This window comes from Sarcophilus harrisii, chromosome X (genome assembly GCF_902635505.1).
Source record: "Sarcophilus harrisii chromosome X, mSarHar1.11, whole genome shotgun sequence".
NCBI classification, from domain to species: domain Eukaryota; kingdom Metazoa; phylum Chordata; class Mammalia; order Dasyuromorphia; family Dasyuridae; genus Sarcophilus; species Sarcophilus harrisii.
In genome coordinates this window covers 19,541,031-19,562,715 of record NC_045432.1, presented here as the reverse complement: position 1 = coordinate 19,562,715, position 21,685 = coordinate 19,541,031, and the positions used below count along the sequence as shown (strand labels likewise).

The 21,685-nt window shown below is 38.2% G+C and overlaps 2 protein-coding genes across 2 annotated transcripts in view; one reads left to right on the top strand and one right to left on the bottom strand.

Annotated features, from left to right (window-relative positions):
- Positions 1-138: 138 nt before the first annotated feature.
- Positions 139-20,866, bottom strand: PSMD10 (proteasome 26S subunit, non-ATPase 10). Its single transcript, XM_003774670.4, has 6 exons — positions 20,785-20,866; positions 20,409-20,562; positions 16,170-16,268; positions 6,809-6,955; positions 6,545-6,711; positions 139-491 (listed from the first exon to the last, which is right to left on the bottom strand). The coding sequence occupies exons 2-6, from the start codon at positions 20,520-20,522 to the stop codon at positions 338-340; spliced, it is 681 nt and encodes a 226-aa protein (XP_003774718.1). The 5' UTR covers positions 20,523-20,562; positions 20,785-20,866; the 3' UTR covers positions 139-337.
- Positions 20,726-21,685, top strand: part of ATG4A (autophagy related 4A cysteine peptidase) — a 63,815-nt gene continuing 62,855 nt past the window's right edge. Inside the window, exon 1 of the mRNA XM_031944968.1 lies at positions 20,726-20,942. Within this exon, the coding sequence (XP_031800828.1) occupies positions 20,843-20,942 (100 nt within the window). The 5' untranslated portion in view covers positions 20,726-20,842. The remainder of the gene's footprint in view (positions 20,943-21,685) is intronic.

Here is a 21,685-nt window from a genome sequence, read left to right as displayed (position 1 = left end):
GTAAGCAGGGTCCTCTTTTTGGCCAAAAGTGGAAGAAACTAAGAAATATCATTGTAGGTGAACTTCGAATATCTACTATTTAAAAAGGGAAATCGGTATTTGGGACCAAAACATTAGCCAGTGGAAGAAACAATGAGATCCTGAAACAGTAAAACCTTTATTTTCGTAAACCATTAACAAGTAACAACGTGATCTTGTGCACTTAGCTTATCAGTTACTTTTTTTTTTTTTTTTTTTTTTAGCTTATCAGTTTCAAAAAAAAAAAAGGAGAACACCAATAATAACAATGGCCAAAGAAACCATCCATGAAGCAGATCATATAAAGCGCTAGGCCAAGCTAGTCTTCCACCATTCTTTTCAGCACAGCACCAAGGCCACCTTTTGCTACCTGCAAAGGACTCTTTTTTTCTTTGTTTTCAATGAAGATACTCGCTCCTCGAGACACCAGTAGTTTTGCTTCTTCAATTCTTTCCTCATCACAAGCTAAGTGTCTGCAATTGGGAATCACAAGAATAAATGGTTAGCATTGGCTTGGCAGGGTGCACACTAATGATTGAGCTGAGGTGCTCCCGGAGAGACCATCCCTGAATAGAGAACCTTCTTTGGCAGTGCCTTTAAAGCTCGTGTTCCAAAACTCCTCCCACTAGGTAACCACCACTTCTATTACTTATACAAATAAATATACAGAAGAATGACTTGCCCTTACCACCAGAGATCACATTTTGAACATCCAGGGGCTCTAACTCACACTTTCACATTTCTTTGAACCTCTTATGTTCACAAGACTATCTTAGCTTTGGAGAGCACGTTTACAAATAGGATCTGGTTGGATACTTACAATAACTCTATGAGATTGACTCAAACTTTCAAAGGATAAGAAGTGCTCCAAAGGGACTGGGAGAGGGACAGAGAAGAGGGAGTGCTCAGAAACCAAGTTCTTCAATCAATGCTCCCTGGTGGGGAAGTACCGAGATGATGCAATTTCAGAGAATTGAGGCCAGATTTTCAATCTGCAGTCAGAGATGAAGACAAGGGGATGATACTAAGGACAAAAAGGGAAAACAGTCTCCACAAAAGAAAAACAGGGACCCAGAAGAAGAGAGATAGAAAAAGCAAAGACCAGGATGAGATGAGACTATTCCCAAAGCTCAAACAAATGAAGATAACCAATGGTGGGGATATGACAGAAGAAGGGGCTTTTAAGACATACTTGGCTAGGTTAGGGCATGGACCCATGGCTTCTTGGGTATAGGAAACTCCTAGTACCAGTGTAGCTTGGCATACTCTCTACAACTTAAGAACCTTAAAGAGAATTGCCTGGGACACTGGAAGGGATGATAAGGTAATCTGTCTTGCCTGGACAAAGGCAGGACTTCAAAGCCAGCTCTGCTTGGCTTGGACGCCAGCTTCCTGGCCATGGCTTGGGGCAGATGGTGTAATAGTAACAAATGGGAAAGTGGGACTATTCTAGTGACAGGCATACTAGAACAAACAAAATGCTGAAAGCCTAGATAGGTGAGAAGATAATAAGGACTCTTAGCTAAGTTATTGTAAATGAATTCAGATTTACTGGTCCACATGAATTCTATCTCAAAGCAGTGAAAGAACCTGAAGAAAACCAGAAAACCACTCGTAGCAGGTTTGATATTTTGAAACTAGGACATCCCATTTTGTCCAGGCAGGAAGTAAAGTGGTCCGCTCCCAATGCCTATCAGCAACGAAAGCTATGGAAAATTACAATCAGCGTGACATTCATCCCTGTCAGAATTTAAATTATCTTGCTAAATAGTCTGAGTGCTTAGAAAGAGAAGCAGAGACCCACACTGCTGTGGCTGCCATGTTCTGAGAGAGGCTTTGGAAGCTAGGAAAACCAGGACAGGAGGGGCAGCCTAAGTGTGATTGAAAACTTGAGATTCCCAGCTGGGGAACAGCAAGAGGAGAGGAGGGTCGCTGTGGCTGCTGTAGTAATAATAGTAATAGTTAACATTTTTATAGCTTTTAAAATTTGCAAAGTTGGCAGTTTTGGCAAGATCAGAGGCTTGGATGTGGGCGGAGACCAAGGATACTTGTGGAGGGTGGATATGCAGAGAGATGGCCCCAGAGGGCCTCATATGAAAGCAGTGGGAACAGCTGCTGTTGGTTTGAAGTTGAGGAAGGGTGGGACAATGACCCCGCTTCCCTGGATTAGGGGGGCAAAAAGAGAAGTGGGGCCCTAAATATCTCGTCTTTTTGTCACTCCTTGCCTCACTTGTTATTCACCTTCACAACCAGAAGAGAGGTGAGCAGGACCTAATTCTACTGGGCATGCTCTCCAGAGGCACCAACCACCAATTGTCATCACTTTAGTCAGAGTCACTGAATAAAGCTCTGGGTTTCTTATTCCTGGGAAGGGTCCAGCCTGACAGAAGCAACCCTGTGGAACTGGGTTTCTGTTTGGCTCCTACCGGTAGCAAGTTTAGTTAATTGTGGCATTTGGAGGCTTTGGCACAAAGAGGTCAAAACTGTCCAGGGATACCAACATGGTTGGCATATAATTGAGAAATATCTGGGAAAGACATCCCATGGGATAGACATGCCACTGAACAAAAATGATCACCTGAGGAACACCATGCTTACTGTGGCTGGGTTGGGGTCTAAGGGATGCTCTGGTTGATGTGAGGGTTTTGCTTAACTTTTTTCCTCTTCATTTTTTTGGGGGATTCTGTTCCAAAAAAGGACTTTCTAAGTAGGAGAGGAAGGAGAAAGGATGGACTTTGGAAATGAAGTGGAAGTAAAAACAAAAGTTATCAATACAAACTTTAAAAAAAAAAGAGAAATGTTTATATACTAAGTAAGGTGATGGAAGACACAAGCTACTTCACAATGTTTTCAAGTAGTCACTAAAGTCTTTCTTTGGTTCTTGGCTTGACTTTAGGAAACTGACACCTGTTTTTGGTTGTTTAATGTTAAAATTCAGGACTAAGTCATGTCCAGTTAACCCCATTTTCTTCTTTGACAGGGATACTAGACTGGTGGATCAGAGGATATGATTTAAAGATGGAGAGGAACCCAGAGACCCTATCTAATTCAAATCCAAATGCTTTTACAGAGGAGGAAACTAAGGGAAAGTGACTGGCCTAAGGTCAAAAATAAGATGCTACATCTAGAGCTGGAAGGACCCTCAGGGACTGAATCCAAACCCTTCATTTTATAGAGGCAATGAGACCCAAGGAGGAAGTGCTAGATCCAGAGGCTGGAGGGTCCAACGCCCTCCTTTTACAGAGGAAGAAACTGAGGCCCATCGAGGGGAAAGGACTACTCTAGGGACATATAGGTAGGTAATGGCAGAGGCAGAATTTGAACTCAGGTTCCCTGACTCCAAATGCAGCACCCTTTTCCACTGTACCACACTGCCTCCCCAAGCAGGCGACCACTGCTTTAGATTTCAGGAATTTAGATATCAGGACATCTGATAAAGAGGCCTCCCAGGGGACAATTAAAGTCTCTGCCTTGTCCTGAACAGTCCTGAAGTGCCATTCATCAGTGACATGAGGACACTGGCATGTTGATCATGTTTTGGGAAAAACACCAAATTGAGAAAAAGTCCAGAACTAGATGATAAAATCAGGATTCTAAATGACTTTGTGAAGCTGAAACATGTAGAAAAGCAAATAAAATGAAGCTTAAAAGAAAAAAGTACAAAATTCTGTATTTTGGTTCTAAAGTTGATTGCAGAAATACAGGAGAGGGATCAAGATGTAAACAGCAATTTATGTGAAGATGGATGACTTGGAGCACCACTCTGCAAAAATGCACACTGAGACACGACTACTGCCACTCTTGCAAGTGAATTTGATCTTAGGTTGCAAGGAGAGTAATTCACATTTCTAGAGTACTTGAGAATCTGCCAACTGTATTCTGTACAACAACTGTTATGTGGAGAGCACAAGTCTTACTTCCCTTTTGCTTTGCCATGAGGCCACTGAGGCTCAAAAAAGGTTCCCTGGCTTGTATGTGGCTAATAAGTGGTAAGATTCAGGCTAGAACTGAGAAGCAAAAGTCTTGGATCCCTCCCTACTGGCCTATGCTGCATCTCCAAGTTTAATCTTAGTAATAAGAATGGCCTATAAGAATGATTAGCACAATAGCATACAAAACAAGAGATCCTACTACTGTTGGATTCAGGCCAGGATAACTTGTGCCAGGAGGCCTCAGCATCTTGTAGGGCATGAGGAGGAACAAGAACATGTTCACAAAGGGGTGATTAAGATGGTGGAGAATAAAAATCTGACCATACAAGCTCCAAAGAGTGGGGACTATATCATTCCTTGTATTTCTATCCCTAGTATCTATCACAGTGCCTGGCACAGAGCTGGTGATTTAAAAAATAATGCTTAGAGAATGACTGGTGGTACAGAGAACCTGAAACGACCTCAAAAAACAATAAAGCACAGAAAGAAGCATTTATTAACCACCTATTGTGTGCAAGGCACTGTGCTAAGCACTTTACAAATATCTCATTTGATCCTAGCAATAATCTTGCTATTATGACACCCATTTAACAGATGAGGAAACTGAGGCAGATAGCAGTTAAGTGACTTGCCTAAGATCACACAGCTTATAAGCATCTTATCTGGAATTTCAATACTACTATTACTATTAATAATAATGATAGCTAACATTTATGTAGAACTTCTTATGTGTCAGGCACTGTGCTAAGCACTTTACCATTATTATTTCATTTGATCCTCAAAACAACCTTGTATGGAAAGTACTATTATGACCCCCATTTAAGGGATGGGGAAACCAAGGCAGCCAGAGGTGAAGAGACTTGCTCAAGATCAAATAGCTAATAAGTGCCTGAGACTGGATTATGAACACAGGTCTTCATGATTCCAGGGCCAGAGCTCTGTCCATGTGGTGCCACCGAGTTATCTCTAAAACAACTGGGCATTATTTAGCAATCAATGAGTATTATTAAAGGCCTATTATGTGTGCCAGGCACTGGGGATACAAATCAATGAATGAAGCAATCTTTACTCAGCCAGATTTGGCGATCTAGTTTTTAGAGTGAGGTGAGAGAGAGTGAATGGTTGAGGATAATGCAAGTTTATGAATCTGGGAGACTCAACAGATGATGGTGACTGGAAGAAATAAGAAGTGTGGAAGAGGGAAGAATCTGGGGGAAAGATCAGTTTTGGACATGCTGATTTTGGAATGGACTGGATAGAGAAGTCCCAACTTGGAGATCCTATGATTCATTATAGGAGTTCAAGAGAACAGAACTACAAAAAAAAAAAAAAAAGAAGTTACAGGGAAGCAGGTTTTGGTTTATGCTAAGGAAGGCCTTCCACACAATTAGAGCCACTCAATGTGGCAGACAGTTCCACATTAGCTATGGGATGCCACTGTGGGGAGAAGATCGGGCTAGATGACTTTGGTGTTCCCTTCCTATTCTAAGTATTACCATTTCATGGATGAAGAAATTGGGATGCAGAGAGGTTAAATTCTTTAATAAGGTCCTAGTTAGTGAAAGAGCTGGAACTGAAACTGGAACTTAGGTATTCTGGTTCTGAGACCTCTTGAGAAGACTGAGGCACTGCATCTGAACAAGCTATAAAAGATTTTAAAAAAAAGATGATAGGAACAGAACTTTTAATCCATAATATTTAAAACATAACAAAACAAGATTTAAGTTGAGGACTATCAGTATTTCTGGTATGAAACATGGTATATAAGAATAACACCTCCAGACAAGAGAGCTGATGGAATTCCTTGGCTTTCCAGGCCCACTGCCAGGCCAATTCCAAATTCAACATGAGCTAAAAGCACAATTTAGCAGTTGAAACGAACACAATCCCGAGCTCAAGAATGCTTAGAGATGAGAAGGTGGTGGGCAGTATAGGTAGCACCTTTGTACTATGTCCTGGTTAGACTGCACTGCATATATTGTGCTCAGTTCTGGGCAAATTTTAGAAAGGACAAGTGTACCCAGAAAAGGTCAACCACATGAAGATGCAAGCAGGGGATTGGAGCCGGCAGAACCCTCGGAAGCCATTTACTACAAGATCCTCATTTTAGAGAAGAAATTGAAGCTCAGGAAGGACTGGGACTTGCTCCAAGTCCTCCAGGAAGTAAATATCAGAAGTGGTATCTGAATTCCAGAGACTGTTCTTTCAATTGTACTACACTGCCTCCTGGAGGCCAGAACACTTAAGGATCAACTGAAGGAAATGAGAATGTTTGGCCAAACGAAGTTTTCATGAGGACAAGACAGTTGCCTTTAATTATTTAAAGAGTCATCACATGGAAAAGAGATTAGACTTATCCTGCTTGGCTGCCGAACAAGGAAAAAGGGGTGGGAATTTCAAAGAGGCAAATTTTGGTTGATCAAAGGAAAAATATCCTAATGCATGGAGCTGTAGTTTCAAAGGTGGAAAAAACTACCCCCAAAGATGGCTGTTTCTCCCTTCCGAAGGTCTTCAGGAAAAGAGGCACAACACAGGGCCTAGTGATGACCCTTTCCAAATCGGTGAAATCAAAAAGACCATGACTTCATACTTACAATGGAGTGTTCCCTTGAGAGTCTTGGATATTTGAGGAGGCCTTGTATTGCAGAAGGACATGGATCATCTTCAGATTACCTTTGGCTGAGGCTCTATGCAGTGGAGTGGACTCCAAGTGGTCGGTAGCATCTGGATTAGCACCTGCTTCTAATAACATGACAGCAATCTAAAGAAATGGAAAGAAAAAAGTGGATGGGACCATTTGAAATCATTTTGATCTACAGTTTAGTACCAGAAGAAATGCTTTGTTTCATTCATCGCACCTCATGCTTGTTTTTGGATGCTGCATAATGCAGTGGAGTACAGCCATTCTGATTGACAGAATTTACTTGAGCTCCTTTCCCCAGAAGAGCCTTCACAATTTCATCCCGGCCGGCAGAGGCAGCAATATGAAGAGGGGACCAACCGGCCTAGAGAAGAAAAAGAGGGAAATGGGGGAATGGGGGGGAGAGAAGAGCACATTTGCAATGCTAATAGCAGGTAAAAAGAGCCCCAGATTTAGCCAATCCCAACCATACCTTGTTACTATGGCCATCACAACTCTGCTACACACTCCTCTTGCTCAGGGAACTAATTATTAATACCATCATTGGTTATAGAAGGGCCTTGTCAAAAATTCCTCAATGGCTCCAGGCACTATTCCCAGGAGTTTCCAGGATAAACTATCCCTCCCCAGCCACCAGTCTCTTGTATGGATGGTCTCTCTTCTTATGATATAGGCTCTGTAAAGGCAGGGAAGGGCTCCCTTGCTTTTGTGTTCATCTCCCCTGGCTTACAAGCCAGATTTGAACACATGAAGTTTTCCTGAATCCAAGCCCCACGCTCTACCCATTGCAGCACCACTTACCGACTCCAAAGAACAACAGCTAGCATTTATAAAATGCTTTCTTTTGTCTTTTTTTTTTCCCCAAAGAAAAAGGATTTGCTAATTTTTTTGGAATATTGCTGTTGGATTTATAAAGATATATTTTATTGGGGCAGCTAAGTGGCACAGTGGAAAGAGCATTGGCCCTCAAGTCAGGAAGACCCAAGTTCAAATCCAGCCTCACACACTTACTAGCTGTGTGACCCTGGACCCTGATCCTTCTCCCCATTCTCCCCCCTCAGTTACATGTAAATTACATTGTATTACATATAATTTTTACATTATTACATGTAAAAAGAATTTTAAACATTCATTTCAAATGTTTTTGAGTTACAATTTTTCTTTCTTCCCTAAGAGGGTAAGCAATTTGATGTAGGTTACATAATGTTCAATCTCATGTAAAACATATTTCCATATTAATTATTTTGTAAAAGAAGACATAGACAAAAAAAAACCAAACAGAACCTATGAAATAAATATAGTAAAAAATAATATCTTTCATCTGTATTCAGACTCCATTAATTCTTTCACCGGAAGTGGATGGCACTTTTCATCTTGAGTCCTTTGGAATTTGTATGGGATCACCATATTGCTAAGGAAGCAAAGCCAAGTCATTCATAATTATCATGATCATTTACAATATTCTATTTCTGTTCACTTCATTCTACATATTAGCCAATCTGATAGGTGAGGTGGTGCCTCAGTTGTCTAAATGTGCATTTCTCTAGTTAATGGTGATTTAGCCCATTTTTACATACCTATACTTTTGATTTTTTTTTTATCTGAAAACTGTCTGTTCATATCCTTTATCAATTGGGGAATGATTTATATTATAAATTTGACTCAGTCCTATATATATTTGAGAAATGAGGCCTTAATAAGAGACACTTGCTATACAAATTGTATCCCAGTTTTTTTGTTTTATTTCTATTGTTATACTGGGTTTTCTTGTGCAAAATCTTTTAAATTTAACATGATGAAAATTATACATTTTATATCCAGTAATGCTTTCTATCTCATTTGGTCATAAGTGCTTCCCTAGGGATACATAGATCTAACAGGTAAATTATTCCTTAGGTCCAAATCACATATTCATTTCAATATTATCTTGGTATAAGGCAGGGGTCCTCAAACTACGGGTTGCGGGCCAGGTGCTGCAGCTGAGGATGATTATCCCCCTCACCCAGGGCTATGAAGTTTCTTTATTTAAAGGCCCACAAAACAAAGTTTTTGTTTTGACTATAGTCCGGCCCTCCAACAGTCTGAGGGACAGTGAACTGGCCCCCTATTTAAAAAGTTTGAGGACCCCTGGTATAAGGTATAAGATGATGGTCTAATACCTAGTTTCTACCACACTGATTTCCAATTTTCCCAGAAGTTTTTGTCAAACAGTGAGTTCTGGTCTAACACTTTAAAGTGTGTAAAGTTCTTTATATTATTATCTTATTAGATCCTCTCAACACCCTTGGGTGGTAGGTGTTATAACTATTACCCCCATTTTAAGATTTGCCTAGGGTCACAACTAGCTAAGTGATAGGTCAGATTTGAATATGTGTGTATAAATATGTAAACATACATAAGCTCTTTTGCAACACAAAGATCCTATAAATATGCAAAACTCTCAATCCCTTTGAAATACTGAGTAATGATGCTTTTTACTTCACAGAACTAGAAGGTTCACAAACTCAAGAGTTCCTATGGTATTAGGGAAAGGATGACTAGTAGAAAAGGAACTAACTGGATTTAATGTTGAGAGTACTCTAGTTTGAATCTAGATTCTTCTACTTTCTACCTGCATAAGTCAAGTAAGCACTTGACTTCTGTGCCCCATTTCCTCTTCCTTAAAAGGGTCATGGGTTAGTATTTAAATTGTCTAAACCGCTCTAGTGGCTCTGTAGTAAAATAACCTGTCTAAGGTCATGCAAATAAAAAGCAAGAGAAACAAAAAAAGCTGAAATTCTTAAGTTCACACAGGGTTCTTTCCTCAGTACCAGTGCTGTTACAGCAAAATCTCTGTGGAATAAAAACCCAGCCATGCTGAACTTATTTTGAGGTACGCAAAAGAACAAAATTCTAGTACAATAAAAAAATCTTCATTGTCCTATGATGTTCATCTATTTTTGCACCTGGGACTTCATTCATTTGTATACTCTTTCTAATGGTGTAGCTTGTGACTCGTACACACCTTCATATCAGTACAACTCTTGTCCATGTCCTCTCAAAAATCTTTCAAAGAGATTCTACAATGTACTTCCTCCAGATGTATTGCCATGTTGACAAATGGGTTGTAAGTTATCCCCCACCTTTAGGACATGACTAGCCCACTTTGTTCTCGGTTCACACATTATTTCTCCAACAATGGTTCAACTGTACAATTCCTTACTGGTAATATCCTGTAGCTTATTTATGCCCACCATGGGTCTCTCCATTGTTCACAGGATGAAATTTAACTTTTTGGAAACTATGATATTTTATAATTTAAAACTATTATATTATCATCACTAGAATAATGGTCTTCTAACATTGCCTTTGTTTCAGGAATAAGCATTGCACTCTTAAAAAGCAATTTGTGCTTTCCCAAAAGCAATGCTACCCATTGTTGTCCTATGTGCTTTGCTTATTATACATCACTTAAATTTTCCTCTTTATCCCTATTCCTTCCCTTATGATAAAGATTTTTTTTAAAGAAAAAAAGAAAAAAATGCAGCAAAATCGTTTGTAAACAATTGACAACAATCTAGGCAACATTCTACACTGTGACTAAGCACTGGGGATACAAAGAAAGGCAAAAAACAACTAGTCCCTAGACTCAAGGAATTCCCAGTCTAATGGGGGTGACAACACGCAAGCAACTATATATAAAGAAGATACAGACAGGAATTGGAGATAATCAATAGAGGGAAGGCACTAAGATTAAGGTAGAACTTAAGACTTTAGTGGATACCTGAAGAAACAATTCTGGGAAGATGTAATAAAGCAGGAAATTACCTGGCTTTGCCAAATTTCCCCACAAACAACTTAAAATAATGCCTCAAGTGAACTTTAACATGGAGAAATAATTAAAAATTGGGGTAGTTATCCAGCCTAAGAGAACTTAAGAAAACATTAGGAAAGACCAGACCTGTTGGGTGTGGTCTGGCCCTGATTGGAGTGCAGACATCTCCAAATTATCAAACAACAAACTGTGGGGGTAGCAGTTTCAGCTTCAGGAACTTTCATCCCACCACCAGTGTGTGGATCAGATGACTGATGAGGAAGATGAGAAGGCCTTCCACTGGTGCTAAAGAGGCTCAGGTACACTAACCAGATGAGGTCCCAAACTGTGGTTTTGGACCAGGAAGAAGGAGCACAGGCCCATGAGTGCAGGGCAGAGGGGCAAAAAAGCAGTTTCTGGTTTTGGTTTCAGGGCAGAAGGATGAGCTGAAGCTTGTAGCAGTGGAAGAGACTACAAGGTGAAAGAACATATGCCTCAAATCCAGGTTTGGAGATGAGAGGAGTACCTGAAGTCAGACCCCCAGACAGAACTCAGCAAACAGAAAAACTGGAAGCTTGAGCATTATTATCTTAGAAGACGTGTGGATTAGGGAAGCAATGATCACAAATGAATTAGATGTCTGAGGAGAAAAAGGATCAACTAAAGAAAAATAGGATGGAAGTATTACAAATAGTAATGATCACTTTCCATAAAGTGGAAATGGATAACAGAATAGATTAAAAACCAGAATCTGACATATATTGTTTACAAGAAACACATTTTAAAATGAAAGATACACATAGTTAAAATAAAGGGCTGTAGTAGAAATTCTTATGATGGAAAAAAAAACTGATGCAAAAAAAAGCAGGGTAGCAATCATGAAATCTGACAAAGTTAAAACTAAAATAGATTTCATTAAAAGAGCTAAACAAGGAAACTACATTATAAAAGGTATCACAGACAATGAAGTAATATCAATCCTAAATCTACATGTACAGAATGCTGTGGCATCCACATTTTTAAAGAAAAGGCAAATGAATTACAGGTGGAAATAGCAAAACTATAATAGTGGAGGACTTCAGTTTTCCTCTCTCAGAACTAAATAAGTCTCACCAAAAAACAAGTAAAGAAAACAAGGGCATGAATAGAATCTTACATAAACTAGATAAGATAGATATTTGGAGAGAATTGAAGAGAAATAGAAAGGAATATACCTTTTTTCTCAACAGTACATGGTACCTTTACAAAAACTGACCATATACTGGGGCATAAAAACTATTTAGTTAAATGCAGAAAAAAAGAAATATTAAATGCATCATTTTCAGATGTAATACAATAAATTATATTTAATAAGGGATAAAAGGAATAAATACAGATTAAAAATTAAATGGAATCGAAATAGCCTTATCTTAAAGAATGAATAGGCTAAAGAACAAGTCACAGAAACAATAAATAATTTTATTAAAGAGAATGATAATAACGAAACAAAATGCCAAAACTTATGGGATGCAGCAAAGCAGAGGAAAATTTCTATCTCTAAATACTTGCATCAATAAAATTAAGAGGGAGCAGACCAATTATTTGTGTATGCAATCAAAAAAAACTAGAAAATCCCCAATGAAGCACCAAATTGGAAATCCCCCAAATTAATGGTAAGATTAATAAACCTGAATGTGTAACAAAATCCCTGACTAAATAAAAATAGGAGTTGGTTTTATGGGGAAAAAAACAATAAAATCAACAAACCATTGGTTAGTACGATTTTTTTGTTGAAAAAGAGAGAAGAAAACCAAATCATTAGTATCGAAAATGAAAAGGGTGGAATACAACTAATGAACATGAATTCAAAACAATTACTAGGAGTTATTTTGCCTAATTATATGCCAATAAAATGAACAATTTAAAAGAAAGAATACTTACAAAAACATAAACTTCCTAGATTAACAGAAGAGGAAAGAATATCCAAATAAACCTATTTTAGAAAAAGAAATTGAACAGGCTATGAAAGAGTTGACAGGCTATGAAAGAGTTTCCTAAGAATAAAAGTATCAGAACAAGATGGATTTGCAAGTGAATTCTACCAAACATTTAAAGATCGACTAATTCCAACATTAAATAAATTATTTGGAATAGCAGGCAAAGAAGGCGTTCTACCAACCTCCTTTTAAGAAACAAATATTAGTGCTGATACCTAAGCAAAAACAGAGAAAGAAAATTACAGACCAATTTAACTAATGAATAAGGATGCAATATCCTAAATAAAACACTAGTTGGAAGATTACAATAACACATTACAAAAATTACACGCTGTGATCAAGTAGGAAATTTATTCCAGGAACACAGAGATTATTTAACATAAGAAAAACTATAAACATAATTGATTGTATCAATAACAAAAGTAACAAATATCATAACTACATCAATAAATGCAGAAAAAGCTTTTGACAAAATAAAACTCTCATTCATATTTAAAAGAAGCATGTACCTAAAGCCACCAGCAAGCATTATTTGTAATGGGGATAACTTAGAAGTCTTTTCTGTTAGCTCAGGAGTGAAACAAGGATGTCTGTTATCACTAGCATCATTGAATATTGTATTAGAAATGTTAGCAATAGCAACAAGGAAAGAAAAAGAAGAGGAAGGAAACAGAATGGACAGTAAGATAATAAAACTATTTGCTTTTGCACACTATACAATACTTGGAAAACAATAATTTTTGCAAAGTAGCAGGTATAAAATAAACCCATATAAAACATCATTTCTCTTTACCAACAAAGCCCTGCAAGAACATAATTAAGAGATACCCCACTTAAATTAATTGTAGACAGCATAAAATACTTGGGAGTATACCTGCCTACACAAATCTAGGGACTTTTTGTTGTTTTTGAGTCATTTTTCAGTCATGTCCAACTCTTGGTGACTGCTTTGGGGTTTTCTTGGCAAAGATACTCTAGTGGTTTGCCATTTCCTTCAGCTCATTTTACAGATGAGGAAACTGAGGCAAACAAGGTGAAGTGACTTGACCTGAATTACACAACTAGTAAGTGTCTAAGGCTGGATTTGAACTCATAAAGATGAGTCTTTCTGACTCCAGGACCAGCATTTTATCCATTGTACCACTTAGTTGCCCTCTAACCCAGGAACTACAGGAATATAATTGTAAAATACTTTTTGTTCAAATAAAATAAGATTTAAATAATTGGATAAGTATTTGTTTTTCACAGGTGGGCTGAGTCAATATAATAAAAATGATAATCCTACCTAAACTAATTCAATGCCATCCCAAATAAATTACCAAAAAATTATTTTATTGAGCTAGAAAAAATAACAATAACAAAATTCACATAGAAGAACAAAAGGTCAAGAATATCAAAGGAATAAATACATTTTTTAAAAAATGTAAAGGAAGAAGGTTTGGCACTATGAGATCTTAAATTATATCATAAGGCAATAATTACCAAAACTATTTCGTACTGACTAAGAAATATTAAGATGAATGTGGTTGAGCAGAGTAGACATACATCACACAGTAGTAAATGTATTTGAGAAATGTAAAGTTTTAAGTTTTGGGGATAAGAATTCACCGTTTGGCAAAAATTGTTGGGAAAATGGAACACAGTCTAGCAGAAACTAAATACAGAACGATATCTTACTTCATTTACCAAGATAAGGTCAACATGTATATATGACCTAGATAAGAAGGGAGATATCATAAGTAAATCAGGAGAGTATGGAACATATTACCTATTAGACTTATGGATAGGAAAAAGAATTTATGAATAAATGGGAGGTAAGAGCATTGTGATATGTAAAATGGATAAAGATGATTAAATTTAAAAGGTTTATCTCAAATATAGAGAGAACTTCATCAAACTTATAAGAATGAATCATTCCTCAATTGATAAATGGTCAAAAGATATAATAGGCAATTTTTAGATGAAGAAATCAAACCAAATACAGTCATGAAAAAATGTTTTAAATCATTATTAATTAGAGAAATGCAAATTAAAACAACTTTGAGATATCATCCCACACCTAATGGGAAAATGACAAATGTTAGAGGGGATGTGAAACTATGAACTGATCCAATTATTTTAGAGGGCAATCAGGAATTATAACCAGTTTTAAAACTACATATACCTTTTGACCCAGAAATACTACCATCAGGTCTATTTCCCAAGAGAATCAGGGAAAAAAAAAAGAGAAATTATGTTCTAAAATACTTACAGCAGCTCTATTTGTGGGGGCAAAGAACTGGACTTGGAGGGAATGCCCATCAAAAGGGGAACAGCTAAACAAGTATATATGATTGTGATGGAATACTACTGTGCTGTAAGAAATGATGAGCAGACTGATTTAAGAAAAACAAGGAAAGATTTGTAAGGAATGAGCAGAACCAGGGGGATGTTATATATAGAAACAGAAATATTGCTCAAAGAATAACTGTGAAAAGCTAAGTTATTCTCAGTATTTGTAATCTACAACAAACTATCTATGAAGGACGATGGATCCACCTCCAGAGAAAGAAATGATAAACAGAAATATGCATAGTGTACTTTTACATTTTGTGTGTGTGTGTATGTGTATCAAATGGTGGCTTCTCTAGTGTGGGGTGGAAAGGGAGAGAGTTTTGAAACTTAAAATGTAACAACAACAATAACAAAAAAGAAACATGAAGAAGCCAGAAGAAGCGGAGGAGGAGATGAGGAGGGAAAGAATTTCAGGGATGGGGGACAGCCAGTGAAAATGTTTGGAGTCAGAAGTTGGGATGTGTTGTGTATGAGGAACAGCAAGAAAACAGTGTATCACTTTTGATCTCAATTCAATGGAATCCTATCTGTTCCCTTATCATACCTTTATCCAGATTGCCTGAATACAGGGTTGGATTATTTTCATAACAATTTTGTAGAGATGGGAAATTAAGCATATGAGTTGGTAGTTGAGTGAAGTCTCAATCATTTTTTTGGGAAGTAATAAAGTCAGTTCTCTACCTCTCCCAAATATCTGGCATCCTCTTGTTTAACAATTATTGAGAACCCTTCAATACTCTCAAAATAGTGTGCCTATAATACATGTCCCATCTGTATTTACTTGGTTGTTACTTACCTTCCTTTTCTTCAATGACATTTTTTTATTCTCCTGTAGCTCACTGGGGAAGGAAATGCTAAAAAAGTTCAAATGTGATGGCTCCATTACCATTGGTGAAGAACAGTTTAATCTTGACAGATCCTTTAAAACTTTTTGTCTGTTGTCATTTGTCCAGCTTCATCCCTAAATGCTCAATTGGGTCTCTCATTAAATTCCACGTAAACATTTTTCTTTATTGATTTTTAGTGTTTTACAAAATGATTTCACTTATGGTCTCAGATCATTTTCCACTCTAAGATTTTACAAATAACATTTTATTTTAAAGCAGTGCTGCCCTTTACTGTCATGTGGCAGGGAAATCAAACATTTGTTGGTTAAGGTGGTTTCTAGCTTATGGCGATTTATTTGCATCTGCTAAAACTCCTCAGGAAAATGAAGCAGTGTCAATATCTGTTCTTTTAGACAATTTTTTATGGTCAATAGCTTATTTAAAAGAGGTCAGTTTAGAATTGTTTTAATTGTATTATGAGACACAGTAAAGTTAAGTTGGCCCCATGCTTAATCATAAAACCCACTACATATCATTCTAATTGTAATTATTCTAATTTTGTACATGGTCTACAAATTTAGGCCTAAGGAAACCCCAGTCTGGAGCCCAAAGATAAAGGGAAATTTGTTTAACTGGACTAATACTTACGTCATCTTTATCATTCACTGGCACTCCGAAACTGAGCAGGAAGTTAACGATGTCTGTGTATCCTGCTGAGCATGCCCAATGTAATGCAGTCCGGTTGTCCTGCATAGGAAAGAGAACTAATAGTAAAAACTAGGTATTTTTAAGATTTACATTCCTTCTAGTGAACTTAACAACAAACATATTCTGGGATATCATTTTTCTGTCTGCATCCTTAGCTAACAGTATCTTGCACACAACAGGCATTTAATAAATCCTTATACATTGTTAAGAACAAGAAAGAGAATTGCATGTGAAATAGTGAACATCTATTGTATAATTTTTTTAAAAGTTTATATTAATTTGAATGAAGTAATAACAAAATTGGCCTGTCTCTGTTCCCTTCTGAGCTTTTGGTTTTACTGACGCTCTTTTCTTTCTTTTGGTGCATCTTCCTGCTAACTCACCTCTCCCAATAGAAGTCTTTTTTTCATTTTGTAAAGTTATTTTTATTCCATTAGATATTTCCCATTACATGTAAAAGAATTCTTAATCATTAAAAAAATTGAGTTCCAAATTCTCTATCTCACCCTTTCTATATGTAATGTCATGCAAAAAAAGTCTACATTAGCCATGTTGCAAAATAAAATAGAAACAAAATAAAAGTTTTTAAAAGTATGTTTCAATTTACATTCAGAGTTCATCAGTTCCCTCTTTGGATGTGGACAGCATTTTTCACCCTAGGTCCCTTGAAATTATCTTGGATTGATGAGAATAGCTAAGTTTTTCCCAATTGATCATTATAATATTGCTGTTATTGGGTACAATGTCATCATGGTTTAGCTCATTTCACTCAGCATTTATATAAGTCTTCCCAGGTTTTTCTGAAATCACTCTACTTGTTATTTTTTAGAGCACAACAAAGTACAGTTAAATAAAACAGGTTTCACAACGGGCCATGTCCCTCCCATTCTGTACCGCTAAGTCTACCACCATCTCTCTTATTAAAAGCTAACTCTTGGAGGCAAACAGGAACCCAAACACAAGAGAGGAACAATAGATAGTATAAGGATTAACCAATTTTAAGTTTTACAATCAAGAAATGAAGAGCATAGATAGGAAGCCTTAAATCACCTTCTTTGCAGTAATTTCTTAAAAAATGAACATAGGGAAAGCAGAGTTTCAGTAATCAGGGAGGGAAGCTTTCCCTTTTTTTTTTTTTTTTTTGGTGGTGAAGCAATAGGAGTTTAAGTGACTTGTCCAGTCAAAAAGCTAGTAAATGCCAAATGTCTGAGGCTACATTTGAACTCAGGCTCCTCCTGACTCCAAGGCTGTGATACTTCCTGATCCCTTTCTTTTAATCATCTATAAAAGTGATTAGAAGGGGAAGAAGAAAAGAACTAGAATTTAAGGGGGTGCTTTAGATTGCTTCTTAAACAAGTTATGATAACATGAATGTATTAGAATATTATTGCACTATAAGAAATTACAACAGAAACAATTTAGGAGAATCCTTAGTATGAATTGAAGCAAAAGAAGAATTTACACAACATGGCAAAGAAAGACAACCTTGAATCTTAAGAACTCAACCATGTTTCAAGAGCACCTGTGAGAAAGCCTAGTATCCATCTCTTTATGAAGAAGTAATGGATACAAAAAGCAGAAACAAAGAAGTCTTTTTAGAAGATATGGCTGTTGTATATTCATTTTGCTTGGCAAAACATATTTGTCACAAGGGTTCTTTTTTTTCTTTCTTTTTTTTTTTTTTTAAAATAACCTTCCTTATCTCCATTTTGGGGATGCGGTTGGAGGAGTTGGTGAGCAACAGTGATACCAAAAAACAGAAAGCCATTGTAAAAAATATTTTTAAATGCATGGAAAGGGAACAGAAGGAGGCACCAACAAGCAGGATAGTTCTGAAAAATCAATTGTAGTATTATATACATATATGTATAAAAAGCACATATATTTTATATATTTTGTTACAAGGATTCTTTTTTTTAAACCTTTCCTTATATCCATTAAAGGGGGGAGAGGAGGGACAAGGGAGTAGTGGCTTCAAGAAAAAGAAACACTAATTTCTTTTTAAATGTGCAAAAAAGCCAAACCAGAAGTATATAATATGATATATAAGTATATATTAAAATTATATATATAAAATTATACAAATATATTTATATATTTAAGTTAAATATTATAAAATTATAATAATAAAATAAAATTTAAATATATATTATATTATTAATATTAATGTTCAAATATTTATAAATATTATAAAAATAATATTATTTAATAATAATATTTAAATATATAATATTTAAAATATATTAAATATACATATATTTAAAGGTATTTATATACTTTAACAAATCTGTGTAATTAATTTCATTTAACCATGCTTTTTTTTTTTACACACAGAAGAGAAACAGAAGGAAGTACAGACAAGCAGGACAGTTTTGAAAGTAAAGTGTAGAATTTATTAATATATTTTAAAACATGTACTTAAATCTATTGTATAAACTCATTTTGCTTGGCTATGATTATTTATTAAAATGTTTTTTTTTTCATCTTTCCCTAATGGGGGTGGGAAACCAGGTTAACAGGGGAGGAATGAATAAGCAGTAATAAGAAAAAAACTAAAATAAACCGGGACCACTATAAAAAAAAAAATTTTTAATGAACAGAAAACAGACGGAAATGAACAAAAAGGTCAATTATGAAAGTAAGATATAGAATTTATTTTATACATATATGCTTGTTTGTATAAAAATAAAAGCAAGCGATTTTGAAACCAAGTTCCATTAGTTCCCTATAGAATTCTTTTTGCATTGTTGTTTTATAGAAACGCACTTTTTTGGTATTTTAAGTTAAGAAAGGATGCCCCCTGTAGAGATCTGTTTCCTAGTAATTTACAAAGATTAAAAATGGAGATTTCTTTGTCAGATCCACATCCCTTCTGATCAGATATTGGGGTCACTACCACCTGTAAAGGCCCATCTGCTCTGAGCTCTCCAAGGCCACAAAAACCCATTTGGGTGAGGTCCACTGAAAGCTAAGAAGGAAATGAAGTGTCCCCATGCTGAAATGCTAGCTTTGGCTACAACTCCCATAGTAAAGAGAAGGAGGGGAATGATTGCCTGGGAACTAAAGGCTTCCTTCACTTAGAGATCTGAGCAAGGATTCTTAACCGATGCTACATGAACTCGTTTGGAAAATTATTTTTAGAATTGCAATAAAACTGATTTTCTTTGTAATTCTATATTAAGTATTTTTATTTTACGTATTTAAAAACATAATTCTGAGTAGGGAGCCAGAGGCTTTCCCAAACTGATTGCTTCCCCCCAAAAAAGGGAAAAAAATCAAAGCCCTTATCCTAGAGGACCATGGGGTGAAAAAGTCTAGATATTGAGTAAACAAGGGCTTGATGGGAGTCAAACACTCCACCTCTCTTTCATTTTTGGGATGAAGTCCACTGAGGGGGTCTTACCCAAAGTGCTACATTTCAAGTAAGGAAGACCCTTCCCAGGAGTTCTTTTGGGGGGCCATGGAGTCCCATCCCCCCTTTTTTTCCCAGTGGGGAAGCAAGGCTTCTACCTTTTTGTATTCTGTTGTGTTTATGGAAATGTTCGATTTTGGTGTTTAGGTTTAGAATAAAAAATTTTAAAAACATTTTTTAAGTGGAAAAGAGGGAGCCATTGCACTAGTCCTGGTTCCTGTTCTAGGTTCTCCTAGCTTTAGGAGTCAGGAGGGCTCCTTTTGGTAGGCAAATGGGGGAGGGGAAAAGTTCTTGCTTAGGGTCCCATCTAGGATGCTGAATTGGAAGTCTGGAAGGCCCTCGAGTGCCACCCCTTTTGCTCTTCAAGTTGGGGAGGGTCTTCCTTAGGGTTCCACCTCAGGGGCTAGATTTAAAGTTGGGAAGGGAGGGCGTGCCTTCAGGGTTAGGGTTGACGGGTCTTTGTTTAGGTTCCCACCCAAAAGGGCCAACGAGTTCCCACCTTTTTCGTTTTCCCACTAGTGGAAATTGAGGACCGCCTCGCGCAAGGCCTGAGGGCCTTTCCCTCCCCCCACCCCCAGCTCAGCCGGCGGTTTCAACAGCCGGAGGCTTCAACAGCCGGAGGCGTCCCAGGGCCCTCTAACACGACTCTAGAGCTCAAGGCCTCAGGAAAGCTCCTGTCTTCGACCTCACTCCCAGAGAAACTACATAAGAGGGAGTTGCGGGGCAAGGAGCGCGGCCCGGCCGGGCTCCCTAGCTTGGTCCCTCACCTGGTCAATTTTGACGGCCTGGGATTTGTCGGATAGGACTTTTTCCTTCAGTTGCTCCAACTTTCCGTTATAGGCCAGGTTGCAGACCTCAACGTTCGACACGAAGCCCTCCATCTCTTCTGCTTCGTGAGCTCCCACTTCGGCTCCGCCCCCTCTAGAGACCAATGAAAGAACTGCTAAGGCGGGACCTTAACCACTTAAACCTCTCCACTCTTTTCCCATCTCCACAGCCCAATCGTCTCCCTTCCTCCCCTCCCCCACCCTTGCTTTATCACAATAGCCTTCTGGGAGTTGTAGTTCTACGTAGACTCCGGACGGGGGAACCTACTCTTTCAATACTCTGCCTCAGGGTGTTGGGCTACGAGTCCCAGAGTACCTCGCGGTGCGCAGTCTCAGTGCAGTCTGCGGAATGCACCAACGATGACAGCTGGAGAATGGAGTGGAGGCCTTGGAGCGGCGCCAGAGGCGATGGATGGGTTGGCGAGCGAGCTCAGGCTTCTGGGGACACACCCCGAAGCCCAGGAGAGAAGCGGGGTGAGTGGTACCCGAAAATTGGATGAGGGGCTCAAAGAGGCATCCCTGGCTGGGCTGAGCTTGGTTAACCGGCCAGCCGGCCAGGTCTCCCTACCCAGAGGGACGGGCACCCTGCCCAGGAGATGTTGGGGGGGGGGGGGGGGGGCTACTTCGGGACGTTGTCTGAGTTAGGACAACCCGAAATAGCGCTTTCTGGGGCGGATCCTGAGGGTCTGGCCTCTACCGAGCACTGACAGAGGCCCCGTTGTGACGTCACTCTGAGGCCGCGTCGCTAGGGACTTGCGCTTGCCCCGCCCCAACGCGGTGATGTCACAGTATAGTCTCGGTGAACGTTGTGAGGAGCAAGGCACCATGGCAACCGCAGTCCGAGTTAATAGGTTGAGAGACCAACCTCATCTTTTTATTGATGGGAAACTGAGGCACTGAGGGTAAGGGAGGGAAAGTGACCTATCCCAAGTTACACTCTAAGAGGGATCTCTGAGGCCAGCTAGATCCACCCCCATTATTTGACAGAGGAGACCCAGGGAGGGGAAGTTGAGTGCCCCCTGGTCATCCATGGGACTACTGATCTAAAGCTGGAAGGGATCTCAGTCCATTGCATCCAGTCCCCTTATTTTACACAGGAGGAAACTGAGCCTCATAGAGGGGAAGTGACTTATCCAGTGTCACCGAAAAGAACAAAGATTTAGAGTTGAAGGTCATTCTCTAATCCCCTGGTTTTACAGAGAAGGAAAATGAGGCCC